The sequence below is a fragment of the Plecotus auritus genome (assembly GCF_963455305.1).
Source record: "Plecotus auritus genome assembly, chromosome: 5".
In the NCBI taxonomy this organism is placed as follows: Eukaryota; Metazoa; Chordata; class Mammalia; order Chiroptera; family Vespertilionidae; genus Plecotus; species Plecotus auritus.
Window position 1 is genome coordinate 157,472,223 of NC_137776.1, and position 16,641 is coordinate 157,488,863.

Consider the following 16,641-nt stretch of genomic DNA (forward strand, 5'->3'; position numbering starts at 1 on the left):
TGGCTATAGAAAAGCTAATGTGTCGCAACCAATCAAGACCCATTGTGGTTGAGGCGAGAGGGTTTTCTGTGTCACTCCACCAATCACAATCACGACTGCCAAAGGTTCCACCTTTCGTGGGACCTGAAGGATTTTCCCACTCCCGCATCGCCGGCCCTTCCAAGACCGACCGACTCCCTGTTGGATGAGAGTGCGCTTCGCAGGAGCCACACACACACCGGTTAGAAGTTGATTTCTCACGTCGTAGACTTCGGGAAAAATAAAATTCCAAGAAGGTGTTTAGGTTGAATTAGCCGAAATCCAGGCTGCAAACGTTGAACCAACGCTATAGCAGTTTGGCCCGACAGCGCCCCAAGTCCAGTGTGAGGCGGAGGGGGGGGGGCGGGGGGAGGGGGGGCGCGAGCCGGGGGGAGCTTTTTGCAGCTCTGGCGCCTGAGAAGGACTCACGGGTTTTGGCTTCCTACTCACACATGCTTCACATTTCGTGCCTTAAGTCGCAGAAGCCTATAATCTCCAAAACCAACTTCCTCCAAAAAAAACAAAATTAGACATGTAGAATGGTCGCCTACTTTTGTGGGACGCTGTCAGAAAAGAGCAAGCTCTGGGGCGGCTCCCGAGATCCCAGGTGCACCCTCGGATGGAGAGTCCGAAACCTGAAGGGAGACTAGCCATCATAGCCTGTCCGGGTGCTCGGCGTGGATCCAAAGACAAAAGCAGGCTGGGGGACACCTCGGGTCTCTTTTGGGGGAGAGGAAGGGGAGGTGTACACTTTTAAATATCTCACTGCCTCAGAACTTAACACTAAAATATTATTAGAGCTGATGCATCTGTACAGACGTTATAGGTTGGAAATATTGCGATTTGGGGTTTCTTTCTTTAAAGCTTCAATGAAGTCTGATGGTATATTCTGTTCTTTAAGATTCCCTGTTGTATAGCCCTTACAGATATTTTATTGCCACATTGGGCAGTAAAAGAAAAAGATAAAAGAATGCTGACAATAAGCCAGGTGGTGTGAGAGGTCTTTTCACATGTGACCCTTACAAAAATGCTGTGAGCTAGACATTATCTCAAATTTACAACCTAGCAAAGATTTGTATATTCAGTACTTAGGAGTACTATAGGCCCTCTCCTACATTGTTTATGGATGTACCAATGACACTGCCTTTGAAGATAACTTGATAGTATCTGTCAACATTTTAAATATGAATTCATTCTCTCCTAACTGGAATAACTTTCTAGAAATGTATTCTGAATTGCACAAATTAACCTAGGTGAAATACACAAATGTGGGAAAATATATAGGAGGTTGCTGATCACAGCATTGTTAATAGAAGAAAAAAAAAGAAAAAGCTGAATGTGCATCTACAGAGGATTACAAAAAAAATGATCTATGCATTTTATGGCTCCTTCGTTACTAATGACAAAGTAGGATTTATCCCTGGAATGCAAGAATAGTTCAATATATAAAAATAGATCGAGCCCAGCAGTGTGGTTCAGTGGTTGAGCATTGACCTATGAACCAAGAGGTCATTGTTTGATTCCTGGGTTGCAGGCTCAATCCCCAGTGGTGGTGTGCAGAAGGCAGCTGATCAATGATTTTCTCTCATCATTGATATTTCTATCTCTCCCTCTCCTTCTCTGCTATCAATAAAACCATTTTTAAAAAATATTTTTTATTGATTTTTTACAGAGAGGAAGGGAGAGGGATAGAGAGTTAGAAACATCAATGAGAGAGAAACATTGATCAGCTGCCTCTTGCACACCCCCTACTGGGGATGTGCCTGCAACCAAGGTACATGCCCTTGACCAGAATCGAACCTGGGACCCTTCAGTCCGCAGCCGATGCTCTATTCACTAAGCCAAACCGGTTAGGGCAATAAAAACATTTTTAAAAAATTGATCGATATAATATACCACGTTAAAAGAATGAAGGGGGGAAAACCTATGGTCATCTCAATTAATGCAGACAGTATTTGACAAAATTCACAACCCTTTAAAAAAACCCACGCACTCGCTGAAACTGGTTTGGCTCAGTGGATAGAGCGTTGGCCTACGGACTGTAAGGTCCCAGGTTCGATTCTGGTCAAGGGCATGTACCTTGGTTGCGGGCACATCCCCAGTAGGAGGTGTGCAGGAGGCAGCTGATCGAAGTTTCTCTTTCATCGATGTTTCTAACTCTCTATCCCTCTTTCTTCCTCTCTGTAAAATATCAATAAAATATATTAAAAAAACACACACACACACTCAACAAACAAGGAATAGAAGGAAGCTATCTCTACCTAATAAAAACTATATATGAAAATCCACAGGAAATATCATATTCAATAGAGAAAGACTTGAAGCCTTTCCATTAAAATCAGAAATAAGACAAGGATGCCCACTTTCGGCCCTGGCTGGTTTGGCTCAGTGAATAAAGCATCGGCCTGTGGACTGAAGGGTCTCAGGTTTGATTCCGGTCAAGGGCACATGCCCAGGTTGTGGGCTCCATCCCTAGTAGGGGGTGTGCAGAAGGCAGCTGATCAATGATTCTCAACATTGATGTTTCTCTCTCTCTCCCTTCCTCTCTGAAATCAATAAAATTATATATATTTTTAAAAAGAATGCCCAGTTTCACAACTTATATTTAATAGAATTTCTAGCTAGAGCAGTTGGTCAAGAAAGAGAATAAAAGGCATCCGAATTGGAAAGGAAGAAGCAATATCTGTTTGCACATGATACGATCTTATATATAGAAAACACTGAAGATTTTACAAAAATCTGTTAGAACTAATAAAATTCAGCAAGTACCAGGCTACAAAGTCAGCACACAGAAATCAGTTGCATTTCTATATGTTTAAAATGAACCATCTCAAAAGGAAATTATGGCCCTAGCCAGTTTGGCTCAGTGGATAGAGCATTGGCCTGCGGACCAAAGGATCCTAGCTTTGATTCCTGTCAAGGGCACAATATTTCCCTCACATTGATATTTCTCTCTGTCTTTCCCTCTCTCTTCCACTCTCTCTAAAAACTTTGAGCCTGCTAGGCCTCTCCCAGGGTCCATCCTTGAAGGGCTGATTGGGCCACAAATGTATGCATGCCTAGGCCTGAGGAATGACCATGACTGGGAGCTGTTTGCAGCATTGTGGACGAAGCTTGGACTTAAGGACGGATGTCCACAGGTGTGCGTGGAGGCCCTAGAGAGCAACTGCTGTCTGACAGCTGCCACATTTAGTTGGGGCTCAAGGTGTGCCTGTCAGAGAATTCGAAATTTGAACTTGGCCTTTCAGGTTTTGGTAAGATATACTTGTCACCATAGGAGAGGTAGATCATACCCTAGCTAGTCTGTGCGGAGCAAAAAGAAACCCCACGTGACTATTGCGTAGAAACTGCAAGACTTTTAGGAGTGTCGGACCCTTGACCCCTACAACTCTTAAAGGCGCAGGCGGAGTGTTGGGTCAAGCAGGTGCAGCGCCTCGGAGAGGCAGGCCAAGGATAGGGCGATGCACTAAGTGGACACCACGCGTCTTCGCGCTGAGGGGCGGAGCGGAAGTGGCGCCCCGCCCCGTTCAGAGCAAGAGTGCGGAGGGGGCGGTGTCTTGTGGGGGCGGGGCCACGCGGCCGGCGACGCCCCTCCTCTTCCGGCCCACCGCGCTGCCTCGGCGTGTGACAAACGCGTTAGTGGCTGAGACTTTAATTCCCGGGCTTAGCGACCAGAGAGGGGACATGGCGGCGGAGGTGTTGCCGAGTGCGAAGTGGCTGTACTGTGGAGAGCCCGACGAAAGCCAGAGAGCTGTCCTGGGTAAAAACTGCGGAGCTGGAGCAGAACCCGCTGTGGCTCCCCCTTCCGTCGCGGTACCTTTAGAGTCCTCCCGCCGGCCCCTTTCCCAGCTGGGCCAAGACTTCCCCCTGCCTCCCATCACCCACCTTAGTGTCCACCGCTACTTTGGTCTCGGCCAGAGCTCTTCCATCATCCCACCATCTTTCTGTTACCACCTTATACCTGGATGAGGACATCCCAGTCAACCCCCTCCCCAAGGGATTTACTCAGGATTTTGTCATGCTCTCATTCACCAGGTCTTAGAACTGCTCTATTTCCTCATATCCACTGGGCAGGGATACCCCCTGTTTCTCTAGGTCTGGACGAGGCCGCCTCGGTCGGCCCCCTTCCCCTGGTTATTCCCTCATGTCGCAGACCCTCCACACTCCCCTCACCTCCCCATCCCCTCCTCCCAGTGGACCAGGAGTTCCTTCAGTCCCACTTCAGGTCAGGACCTTGCCATCCTCATCCTTCCAATCACTCCTTCCCAGTCACAGTCCAGTTCCTCCCTATTCTACAACGTGATTCTTTCTGATCGCATCTCATTCTTGGGCTGTGACCTTACAGTTCAGTTCTCCAATGGGAAGCTGCAGAATCCAGATAACATGCGCTTTAGCTTGTACAAGAACAAGGACTCCACGAATCCCAGGAAGAAGAGTCAGCGGATCCTGGTAAGTGCTGCAGTGGCCAACTGCCTCCACTCTGCAGGCCTCTTTTGACCTCTTGGGTGTGGTGGATGTGGGAGTGAGTGAGAGGAGAGATGGGGGAGATAGCAAAGGTGCCTTTAAAGAACTCTTCTGAGCCTCAGCAGGTTGGGGTGTGGGGACAGGCTCCATTCAGTTTCGTGCTTTTGGTGAACTGATGGCCTTTCATTCATAATTTCATTCAACAAGCATTTATTGAGCACCTTCTATGGTTCTGTGCCATAAGCTGCTAGGGAAACAGCTAAATCAGACCTGGCCCCACTCTGTGGGTTTCTCAACCTTGGTGATATTGACATTTTGACTCAGATAATTCTTTGTCGTGGGGGCAGCCCTGAGCATCACAGGATGTTTAGTAACTTCCCTGGCCTCTACCCACTATATGTCAATAGCACCTCCTGGTTGTGACAACCTGAATGTCAAACAACCCCTGGAAGGGGTTGAGAACCACTGCTCTAGAGAGTTCTTTGAGATTTTACCACGAATGGTATAGAGAACTCTAGAGAGGTGAGAACTGGATGTGAGGAACACTCATACACGTAGACAAAGCTCAGGGCCTGAGGGAGGGAAAGTACAAGGCAGAGTCTAAGTCTCTGCTTGCCAGAATGTCTTCCTGGGGAGGGTACATGGAGCTGAGCTCTAAAGGATGGAGGAGGGTTTGACAGCTGAGGCTCAGTATTCCAGGTGAAGAGGATAACAAGGACGAACATAGAGAAACAGCAATGCTTGGCTGTATTTGAGGAATGAATCAGCCATTTCCTAAGAGTTTGTAAGGAGCAATCATAGGAGAGGTGGGCAAATAGGTTTAAGAAGGGTTTGAACTTCCAACCCTGGAGGTTGCCTGCAGGATCACTTGATTGCATGTCTACAAGCGAGGAGAGCCCAAGGCCTCTCTCCCAAGTCCTGTGGTGCAGATTCCCCAAGAACTTTTCAGACCAACTAGAAACCAGCACTGTCTGGGGCTTCCTTTTCTAAAGTCCTCTTGTCTTCCCCGCACGGGCACCCCAGATTTACTGAGCGATGGTGGGGCTAGATCGTCTCCCAGAGAGTCTCTAGTTCCAATCCACTGTGTTTGGATTCTAAAGCTTTTGGCAAATGTGAGAAAGAGAGGTAAGATGCTTAATACCTTTCAACATTGGTTGTAATGGAGCTTTTCTCTGCATTTTAGGCAGCTGAAACAGACAGACTTTCCTATGTGGGAACCAATTTTGGGACTGGAGCACTCAAATGCAACACTCTGTGCAGGTAGGGACAGGGAAAGGGACAGCTGGAAGGGGAGGGGAGTGGTAGTGGCCCTGGCACTGCTGTTCTCAGCCTTTAAGGGCAGTGGGGAGATCTAGAGAGGTTTACCAAGTTTCTGTGTTCCTGGATCCAGGGGCCCTCGCACCAGCATGTAGACATTCTTTTTTGGGTGGTTTTTTTTTTATGTAGACATTCTTGAAAAGAAAGTTGACTTGCTTTTGTTGAATTTCCTAAAAACCTCATTCAATTGTAGTATTTTTAAATTATTTAAAAAATTATGATATAATTGACATATGACGTTGTGTTAGTTTCAGGAATACAACATAATGATTAGATCTATATATAATAAAATGGTCACTTAAATAAGTCTAGTTAACATCCATCACCATACATAGTTAACAAATTTTTTTTCTTGTGATGAGAACTTTTAAGATTTATTCTCTTAACTTTCAAATATACAATACAGTATTAACTACAGTCACCATACTGTGCATTACTTCTCCAGGACGTATTTATAATCTTGTTTCCAAAAGGCAGCTGTCTTACCTAATATGGAATGTATAATGATTATTCCAAAGCTTGCCAAAAATTTGCTTTAGGACTAACTATAGGAAAAGGATTTGGTAGTGTCAAAGGCTCTGTGGTTTCTGTCCAGCGCTACCTGCTGCTGATTGGCTGATTTGGGGCAACTTTGCCCTTCATTGATTCCAAATCTCTCCCTGCCCCATGCCCCAGACTCCCCTACAATGAAGATTGCCCAGCCTGAACAGTCTATAACTGGCTGGGGCTGACATAATGCAGACAGTGTCCCTGTGACGGTACACAGCAGTAATCACAAATAAGGCCCTTTCAGAGCCCCACTGACCACCCTGGTAGAAGTCAGATTAATGAGTATTTGCTTAAAACTATTAACACTGCATCATCCCTTTACAAAGATTCTCTAGTTCAGACTGGTCCGCTCCCCATAATCACCAAGGCTTTACTTGTCTTTGCCTTCATAAAATTTATGTGTGCTGTAAATTCTAGTGTAATTCTGCATTCTTACATCCCAAAAGGGCTTTCCACTGCAGCAGTGAGCCCAAATGTGATCAGCTACCAGAATCACCTGTAGCTTTTCCCCCCACAGAACCACATCATGAACCCTCACCATGCAGAGAATGGCTGCTTGGGGAGGGTGAGGATTATTGTTTCTTCTGAGCAAGTGGTGTATTCCTCAGGTGTACTGGGGCAGAAAGAATGTTGAGAACTTTTAAGCAGGGAAAGGGAAGTTGTATAAACAATACCATTTGAATAACCCATTGTCACTGGTATTATTCCTTCTTTACTCAGACACTTTGTGGGAATTTTGAACAAGACCTCTGGCCAAATGGAAGTATATGATGCTGAATTATTCAACATGCAGCCACTGTTTCCAGGTAGGTCCTAATCAAGGCTCAAAGAAATGCTGCATGCTTTAGGTTTGCTGGATGCGTTGGTATGAGTTTTTTTTATTTTAAAAAACATTTTATAGTTATTTTTAAAAGGATGCCTTTCTGTTTTGTTTTTTATTTGAACAAGCTTGTGATTATCCTCATTGGAGGATATTTTTTCCATTGATTTTTAGAGAGAGTGGAAGGGAAGGAGAGGAGGGAGCAAGGGGAAGGGAGAGTGGAAGGGAAGGAGGGGAGGGAGTAAGGGGAAGGGAGAGAGACATTGATGTGAGAGAGATACATTGATTGGTTGCCTCCCACACATGCCCCAATTGGGATTGAACCTGCAATCTAGGTATGTGCCGGAATTGAGCCGGCAACTTTTTGGATGATGCTCTTGAGTTCCAAAGCCCATCTGTGAGTTTCCTAGGAGACCATAGTCTCTAGGTTAAGAATTCCTTGCTTTGCAAACAAATGTAACTATATTTAAAATATCCAAATGCTCTTCTTTTAAGGACGCAAAGAAAGTTATTCATTAACTCGTTGATTAAACAAATCTTTATTTTATACGGAAGAAATTTGTAAATATTGGTTTATTATATCCAGCATATTGACCTGGGGCAAGCCATTTAATTTGGAGGCCTTGTTTTTCCTTATTGAAGAGGCTGGACCAAATAGCTCCTTCATTTGACTCCTTAATTCTCCAAATTTTCTAAGTGTATACTAAAGCCATATACTAACTGTTCAGTATACACTCATGTTAAGTGAAGTTTGGGAAGTCCTGGAGTAAAGAAATCTGTTTTTCTTAGATTAACTGTTAAACAAATGAATACCAAACACTATTGCTATCTGTGGGCCTTACAGTTTGCTTTCCCCCGTTTTTGTTTGTTTTGTGTTTTGATAGATGAATCAGTTGAGAGTGAATTGACACGAGAGAGTGAGAACAAAACTTTTAGAGATAAGGTAAGTGTGATGGAACTAAGACGTGGGACGTTAAGCAAGTTCCTTCTAGGCCTTGGGTAAGGATTTCTCCATCAGTAAAATGAGCTGGCTGAACACAGCGTTCCCTCGCTGCTCCCAGCTCATTCATTCTGGTGTTGTCTGGACAGTTTCATACCTGCACAAGCCTCATCAGCCCCATAGGAAGCGGTCCACCTATATGGGGCAGCTCTACACGGCTCTGTACCAATGTTTTGAACTGGTTCTCTGGGCTGATAGAGGTGTAGCATAACACGTTTTTTTAAGATTTAATACAAGTTTCAGAGAATATTGGTTGTAGCCTGGATATTTTCATATGAAAACAAAGTAAACTTTAGGATTTTCAATGTAGAATGTTCCTACAAAGCTCATCTCACCCCAAGATGTCAAATTGATTGCATCTTCAGTGCTGCCTGGAGCACTGTATTGAGAAGGGGTGTGAGGCTATCTTCCAGCTCAGAGGGAAAGAGTGAGTGCTCTGTTAGCAATAGCTATTATGGGTGTAGGATTGGAAAATATTAAACTGCGTGCCAAAGATTTATCAATCCTAATTCTAGTCAAGTCTTTACATGTGTGTGAGTGTGTGAGTGTGTGTGTATGTATATATATGTGTATATATATATTTTTTAAATTTTAGAGAGTAAAAAAGAGAGAAACATTGATGTGAAAGAGAATTATCGATTGGCTGCCTTCAGTACAAAGCCCAACCAGGAATAGAACCTACAACCTGAATATGTGCCCTGACTGGGCATCAAACCAGTGACCTTTCAGTGCATGGTGCATGGGGCGGTGCTCAACCAACTGAGCCACACTGGCCAGGGCAAGTCTTTACATTTACAGATGAAGGCTGTTGATTTGTATATGGCCCATTCCTATTTACAAAGCAAGTTCTTCAGATCTGTTGATATCATTTGATTCTTACAACAAGCCTATGTGGTAGACAGCTATAATTCAGCCCACTTTATAGGCTCAGAGAGGCTGACAGTTTCCCCATAGTCACGTAGCTAGGAGTAGCAGTGCCTAGCCTGACCCCAGTAATCAAATTTGTCTCTTGCCCAGATGGACTCTTGCATTGAAGCCTTTGGTACCACCAAACAGAAGCGGGCTCTGAACTCCAGGAGAATGAACAGAGTTGGCAATGAATCTTTAAATCGTGCAGTAGCTAAAGCCGCAGAGAGTATTATTGATACAAAGGGTGTGACTGGTAAGCATCTGGAACCTGGGGTAAGAATCTGCTCACAGAGACAGTTTTCTCTTCTCTTGAGATCTTTTACCCACCCCAATAGATGGGAGTGATGGGAGTTAGGGCTGGATTTCTTCCTGTCTCTTGCTGAGGGCCATCGCGGGAACCAACTCAGGAAGTACTAAGAAACATCTGACGTGGCCTGCTCTCAGTGAGCTCACAGTCATGGAGAGGAGACAGGCCAGGGAATGGGTATGTGCACACTATTCCTTGGTGCCGGGGTTACAGCCTGCAGAGCACAGAGGAGAGAGAGGGTTTCAAGTCTGTATTGGTCAGCAAGGCTGGTGTGATGATGACCTGAGCCTCTGGAGACACTGTTTTACTTTGGGGACAGTGGGATTTTTCTTCTACATTCCTTAGAAGCTTGAATATTTAATTGTATTATTTAAAAAATATATTTATTGTTCAAATGCTTTATAAGAACATAAGAGAAAGTTTACATAAGAGCAGTTTTTCTATTAAAATGGAATTTTAGTAATTTTTAGAAAATCTTTCCATATTTTCTATGTTTTTGTTCAGACTTTCATAATTTTATTTTTGCATCTAAAGCTTAATGAATAATAATGTTTTTGGCATACGGTACCGACCTAATTTTATGTTTTCCAAATGATTAGCTAGTCCCCAACTCCATCCTTTGTAAAAGAGAATTTTAAAAGTCATGTTTACCATTTGCCACATTCTGAGTTGTGTTTTGTCCCAGCATTCCAGCAGGCTCTCGATTATAGTGGCCTCCTCGTCCAGTTTATTTTCTGACAGGGCAGATTCATCCTCCCCCCACCTTATTTTTCACAAATGTCTTAGTTGCTGGAGCATGCTTTTTCTTCCAGGTAATCTTAAAAATTCTTTTGTCAAGTTCCTTCAAAATACAGTTGGGATTAATATGGGGAGAATCAACATCTTTACAATATTATATTTTCTCATCCAGGAAGATAGAAATATGTCTCTCTGTTCATTCAAAGACATATTTTAATGTCTAAGTAAATTTTGGAATATTTTTGTTCAGTTTACTTTCAGCTATTTAAGGACATTTAAAAAGAAAAATAATTCACCTATTTTCTCATCATTCTACCAGAACAACTGTTACAATTTTTCTGTTTTCCTCTCTATCTTTGTCTATATGCATACTTAATTTTTACATGGTTATTTCTGTGTGGTAGTTACAGTTTTAGAATTTGATTTTTTTTCATAGTATATAGAGAAATTTTCTGGCAGTTAAGCCATTAAAGGCTATTTTTTTTTTTTACTATCCCTCACTTTTAGTTTCTCATGTTGTATTGTAAATATTTATTAGCTCACCTCTCTCCTGACTGTACCGCAAGTTACTTGAGGGGATACCACTAGGATGCACCTTCTCTAGGGCCCAGTTCGGTTTGTGTCATGAGTGGACATCTTGGTGCTGGAGCTGTCATCCTAATGGGAGATCTGGCCTCATTGGCGGGAGCATTCAGATTAGAGGTTTCTGGGCTGGTTATGATCCTGTGTGCACAGGTTGCAGAGCGTGTTGGGGAATCTGATGCTTAACAGGGTGATACTCACACTGACTCTTCCTTTATTGAAAAGCTCTGGTCAATGATGCCCTCCACGATAACTTGCAAGATGACTCCCTCTGCCTTCCTCCCTGCCACGCGGATGCAGCCAAGCCTGAAGACGTGTATAAATTTGAAGACCGTATCCTTCTTCTGGTGGAAATGCTACCTTATTTCACAAGTTAGAATGTGTGCACATGATGGCACAGCCAGGCTTTCTGAGGGGTCTGGTCCCATGTCACTCAGAGAAACTACATCCTGACCTTCGCAGTTGCCCAATGCTGTTGCTGGGAAGTCAGCTATGCTTCCTGACTAGCTGAGGGTCCTGCTCCAAACCAACTTCTCAGCCCCTGGGATTCAGACCCATTCCTCAGCAAAATGCCAAACATCCACAGCTCAGCCCTGTGGGGATCACTCTCTGAATGGTCCAAATATAACTTTAATTCAGCCAATGCCCAAAGTCTAGGGCAGACCGATTTTGTAAAAGGAAGGGTTGAAATGTAAAATTCCCTACTTGTGAGTCCAATGAGATGGAAAATGCCTACAGTGGCTTTGTGATGAGAAGGCAGAAAAGCCCAGACAGGGAATGAGGTCTGGGCTGGGAGTCTGGAGAGCTGACTCCCTGAGCTCTGCCCCAAATGCTGTGTGATCTTCCCCTCTCTGAGCCTTAGCTTTCCCATCTCTAAAATGAGGCCCCTAGAAGATGATCTAGCGAGTTAGATGTTTCCATCTTGGTCAGATTGTGCTCTTGACCAGTAACTGGTGCTTTCCCCTGCGGAGTATGAAGCTCTTCGGAGCCCATCTGAAGCTTTCAGGAATGTCACATCAGAAGAAATACTGAAGATGACTGAAGAGAACAGGTACACCGACTTGGGCGGATGGAGTGTCTGAGGGAGTAATGTTGGGACACAGCAGTAGTCAGACATAAAGCAGACCTTTGGGTATCAGTCATTGAGGATCACTGTCTGTTCAGCATATGAACATGAATGAGCCAGGGTTTTCATAAATGTTTGGGCTTCTAGACCTATTGTCCCAAGGCTGTGCATGGCATTCAAGGGAGAGAGTTGGCTTCTGAGTGCATGGAACCTGTGGCTGGGCAGAGGGTGGCAAAGGCTTATAGTTGGGCTGGGAGCTCGAGATGGGCTGTATCCCCCAATGTTATGCTTGGCACTGATGGTCTCCGGGAGCCCAAGTTTTGGCCTGAGAGTATGTGTGAGGGGTGCCTGCTGTTCTGATTGTGAGGGGTGAATGGCTCCTAACAGAGCCGGTCTTACAGCACACATTCTCCCCTTTCCTTCCCTTGTTTTAGCCACTGCTCCTTTGTCATAGAAGCTTTGAAGTCTTTGCCATCAAATGAGGAGAGCCGAGACCACCAGGCCCGATGCATATGGTTTCTGGACACTCTCATCAAGTTTCGAGCACAGAAAGTTATTAAGCGGAAAAGTGAGTCCACGTTAGACATTTGACTTTAGCTATTTCCAATTCGTTATTTGCCTGTAATTCTTAGACCAGAAGAAAATGGGAATGTGGGTGGGGTGTTTATTTTTAACGGTGTCACAGTGAGATTCCTATTGGTATGACTGACATGCCGAGAGGACTCTCCAGGCTCTTTCTCATCTGCACATGGGGACAGGATAGGTTATGTGATTGTTCAGAACTGACATTCACTTCTGTTCTGCACGAGGCAAAATACAGTATCAAGTGAAATTATAAGGGACTGTTAGACAAACATCAAAGAGGGTAAAAAGTTGGCCTTGCTCATGAAGGCTCATGACTGGTTTGTGTTGTGTCAGCTTATTTCTGACTGGGAGAGGAGAGAGCCAGTTTCTACCGGTAACCCCAGTGTCCCCTCCAGCTGGAGCCATGGCTGCCACATCCATCCATCCAGAGTCGGAAAGGCAGCGGGAGGCACCTGGGGTTTTAGGTACAAGGTGTGTGCAGTTTTATTACCGTGATTGGGCATCGGAGAGTCTGTTTCTCGGTACTTGGTTAAAATTAATTCTTATTTTCACATTCCAATCTCCCCTGCTTTCCCTCTCCCTGGGTTTTCCCTACAATCTACTTTACTTTTTTACATTTTATGAATTCTGTGTCTTTAGGCCTCATTTTTCTTTCTTGTCGCCCCTTCACAAATGTCTCTCGGGCAGTTTCATTTGACAGGAACATATTTTCATTGGAAAGCAGCCATTTTGTTTGCAGGGCCCTGCTTCTCTTGCCACATGGCTTTGTTAGTAACACTGGCGAATTGTTGGCTTCTCCTCCCAGCTCATGGAGGACACGTGGCCTGAAGGCTCCGACAGAAAATGACCCAATTCCTTTGTGTTGTAGGTGCCCTGGGACCTGGAATTCCACACATCATCACCACCAAACTGCTGAAGCACTTTACCTGCGTGACCTACAACAATGGCAGGTCAGGGGGGTGACCTATTTGGCTCTGCCTGTAAAGGAGAGAGCAGATTGGGGAGGGTGGGGAGAGAGGGGAGTAGGAGCTTGGCTGAAGGCCACATTCACAGAGCTACTGTGCTGAGGAGAGCACTGCCATTTGGAGTGGCCCTGGGTCAAGTAGGTTTAGGAAACACTATACAGTACGTGCTCTCCTCCCCTCAGAGAAGTTCACTTCCCCGGGGGATGTCCAGCAACGAAGACTAACTTCACTTGACACACTCCTTTCAAGGAGCCCTTCTTAATGTCCCACAGAACTGGTGTTCTGTGGAAAGGCAGTGTTGCAGGAGAAGATAGGCCTATGTGGTGGGAAGGATCTCCAAGCAATGCACCTGCGTTTCCTTCCGGCAGTTTGCTTGGAATGTGTTTCCTGCTCTTAGTGTGCTTGGAAGAATCATCAGCAACTGAGCATGGGTGACTGCTTTCCTGGCAGCTCTGCTGAGCAGGCAGGCAGGCGTGAGGGTCTCACCAGTCGTGGGGCTCTCACTGTGCTTGGGGCGGTAGGTGTGGCCTTCTCTGTCCCCCTTGGAGGGAGCACTGGGATTGGCTCACTGTTCTCTGTATGATGGCTTGGGCACCTTGAAGGACAAGGAGTCGCTTGAATTCATTTCTTCTCCCCAAGGTGGGGAAGACATTAAGTACCTATGGGAACAGATTTGGATGTTTTTATTTTGCTCTTGAAGAAATCATCTTCGAGTTTAATTTTTGGTCTCTTATTGTCACTGATTTTGCAGTTTACGCAACTTAATTTCCGATTCTATGAAGGCAAAGATCATTGCGTATGTGATCATACTCGCCTTGCATATAAACGACTTCCAGATCGACCTGACAGTGTTACAGAGGGACCTGAAGCTCAGTGAGAAAAGGTGAGCACACAGAATAGAAAGCTCTTTAGGGTGCCTTGCTGTCTTCCTAGTACTGCTGGAAAGCACGGGGCTCCATCAGGAGAACTGGGGATATTTAGTAGGGAAAAGACTTGGGACTAGAGGACAGTTGTCAGTGCGTGAATGATTGTAGTAGATGAGGTCACACAACCCAGGGGGGAATTATTGGGCTTCACACCTGAGCCTTCCCATAGCATTCTGTCCTGTGTAACCAGGCAGCCTCCGGCCTCCAAATACCTTTCTCTGGGAGATTCTGTACGGTCCTGAGGGGTGGAACCCAGGGGTGGAAGTTACAAGAACCCAATTCCATCTTAGCAAAAAGACCTTTCTCAGAGTCAGATGGAAGGGGCTGCCAGATGGTGGGGCCGCTCTTTGGCAGGGATGTCACACTGGGGCTGCTCTTCCTGGACTGGGAGAATTGGCAGAGATGACCTTTCAGAGGGGATTCAAGCTGAGTAGGAGCAGAATTCCCAGGATTCCGAATGATGGATCCTATAGGGGCATCTGACACCCAAGGACCCTGATGTTCAAGAGCCTGTAAACACCTGTCTGGACCTAGCAGTCCATAGAGGGTTTATTCCGAGGGCTGTCCACCAGTGTTGCATTCTCACAGGCAGTGATGGTGAAAATCAGAAGATACTTAGAGGCTGTTTCAGCACTCTTCTAGCAACTGTTCAATCCTGGTTGTAGGAAGTAAACCAAGTTTGTTAACAGGATCTAGATAGAGAACCTGGGTTGTAATCACCTGTAAGGATATTTTCTAATGGCCACACATGAAGATGAAATTGCCTGTTTGAAGGCTCTCGGTGGATCTCATCTGCCTCTCCTGGGGGTCACTTTGGGGATTCTGTCTTCATAGCCTGGAGCACCAGTACGCCGCTCCCTTCTGCCACCCTCCCTGAGCAGTGACATTGAGGAGACTCTCCATTTGTTGTGTGTGTGTGTTCCTCAGGATGCTCGAGATTGCAAAAGCCATGAGGCTGAAGATCTCTAAGAGAAAGGTGTCTCTGGCAGCCGGCAGGGAGGAGGAGCACAGACTGGGTACTCTGTGCGTCCCGCTGCCTCCAGCCCAGACCTTGGACCTCCAGTCAAAGCGGAGGAGAATCACGTAGAGGTGTGCTTTCCAGACAGAAGCTTGACCACATAATAGCCACTTCCTCTGTTCATTTCCATCTTTGTTTTCAAAAAGCGGGGGGAAAGAAGCCTTGCTCTGGCATGGGTGTGAAGCCACAAGCCAGCCTCTCAGTCATGCTTGTCTTAAGCAAAAACATAAAGTGACCACCACATTGGACTTTGTCTCCCTCCTTCGGTGTTGCTGTGATTATAAATGGCAGATGGTTCTCGTGTCGGTTCACATGTGGTGATGTGGGAGGTGGGGCTTGGGAAGCCAGAGCCAAAAGATCTCAGAGAAAACTAATTGTACCACATGATCTTAAGAAGAAAGGAGTTTAATACATGGGTAAGCTGTGAGGTTGTTAAAGGGGTGCAGGATGGGAATCAGGAGGTTGCCATCAGAACTGCTCAGTGCAGAACAAACTGCTGGGTTGCCATCCAGGCAGCAAGAAACCACTCTGCCCCACAACTGCTTGAATTCACGAAGCTGTGACTGGACACTGAGTTCAGCCACCTTTCCACCCCCTTGCTTGTCAGCACAAGTAACCAAAAAATCAAGAAGCTGGTTTCCATGTTGCTTCCTTCTGTGGGTGCTTATGTAGGAACCTAATTTGCATCTAGAATCCTAGCAGCAAGGGAGTCTTGGAAATAGGTTTCAGCTCTCCAGCTTCTAGTTACAGGAAGGCATACCTGAAGGAGATGGGAATGGATTCTGACTGCCAACAGCCTGTCTGCGCCGGGGGAGATGGAGAAGTCAGTGTCCCGAGGGGTGCTATGAGGAATGGGAATGTGATATGGAGACTTGGGTACGTGGCTAACATGCAGACTCAGATCTTCAAGGCTTTTCTGGGAGCAGCTGAGGTTTGTGGTGCTCAGTGCTGGGGAGTGAGGAGCAGTGAAAGAAGGAAGACAGAATTCATCTCTGAAAATGAGAAAGGAAGAAGTCTATGCAGCAGCTGGGCCATCCATCAGGGAAGATGGTGGAAGTGAGTCTTAGATGATTCACTTGACAGGTGGTCCTTGTATTTCTTCGAGCTCTGGGATGCTGTTATGAGAGCCACTTCTGGAGTGAGGCCATGCCTACTGTGTGTATTTTTCATGCTCTTCTCCAGTTTGTCTCATTCGTGCCTGATCCTAGGTAGTGGGCATTTGTAGCATCCGTTGTCTCCTGCAGAGGTGTGAGCAGGAAACCTAAATGCCTCTTGTGTTTCCTGATCTAACCTGTTGTGAAAATCAAGTATGTGACTCTGCATTCCTGATCTGTCTCTGGGAAAAGAACTAATGCGCTTATAGGGTAGAATGTGTTT

General features: G+C 45.5%; 1 protein-coding gene across 1 annotated transcript; it reads left to right on the forward strand.

Annotated features, from left to right (window-relative positions):
• The first annotated feature begins 3,631 nt into the window (after positions 1-3,631).
• On the forward strand, positions 3,632-15,512 carry POLR1E (RNA polymerase I subunit E). Its single transcript, XM_080670714.1, has 12 exons — positions 3,632-3,778; positions 4,364-4,467; positions 5,666-5,742; positions 7,069-7,154; positions 8,053-8,111; positions 9,186-9,330; positions 10,930-11,037; positions 11,659-11,755; positions 12,205-12,338; positions 13,224-13,305; positions 14,072-14,203; positions 15,174-15,512. The coding sequence occupies exons 1-12, from the start codon at positions 3,703-3,705 to the stop codon at positions 15,331-15,333; spliced, it is 1,260 nt and encodes a 419-aa protein (XP_080526840.1). The 5' UTR covers positions 3,632-3,702; the 3' UTR covers positions 15,334-15,512.
• Positions 15,513-16,641: the final 1,129 nt, after the last annotated feature.

Coding starts and splice junctions, on each gene's coding strand:
- POLR1E (XM_080670714.1), top strand. CDS start 3,703: ATGGCGGCGGAGGTGTTGCCGAGTGCGAAGTGGCTGTACTGTGGAGAG. Junction 4,468..5,665: donor AGAAGAGTCAGCGGATCCTG/GTAAGTGCTGCA, acceptor TCTGCATTTTAG/GCAGCTGAAACAGACAGACT. Junction 11,038..11,658: donor CGTGTATAAATTTGAAGACC/GTATCCTTCTTC, acceptor ACCAGTAACTGG/TGCTTTCCCCTGCGGAGTAT.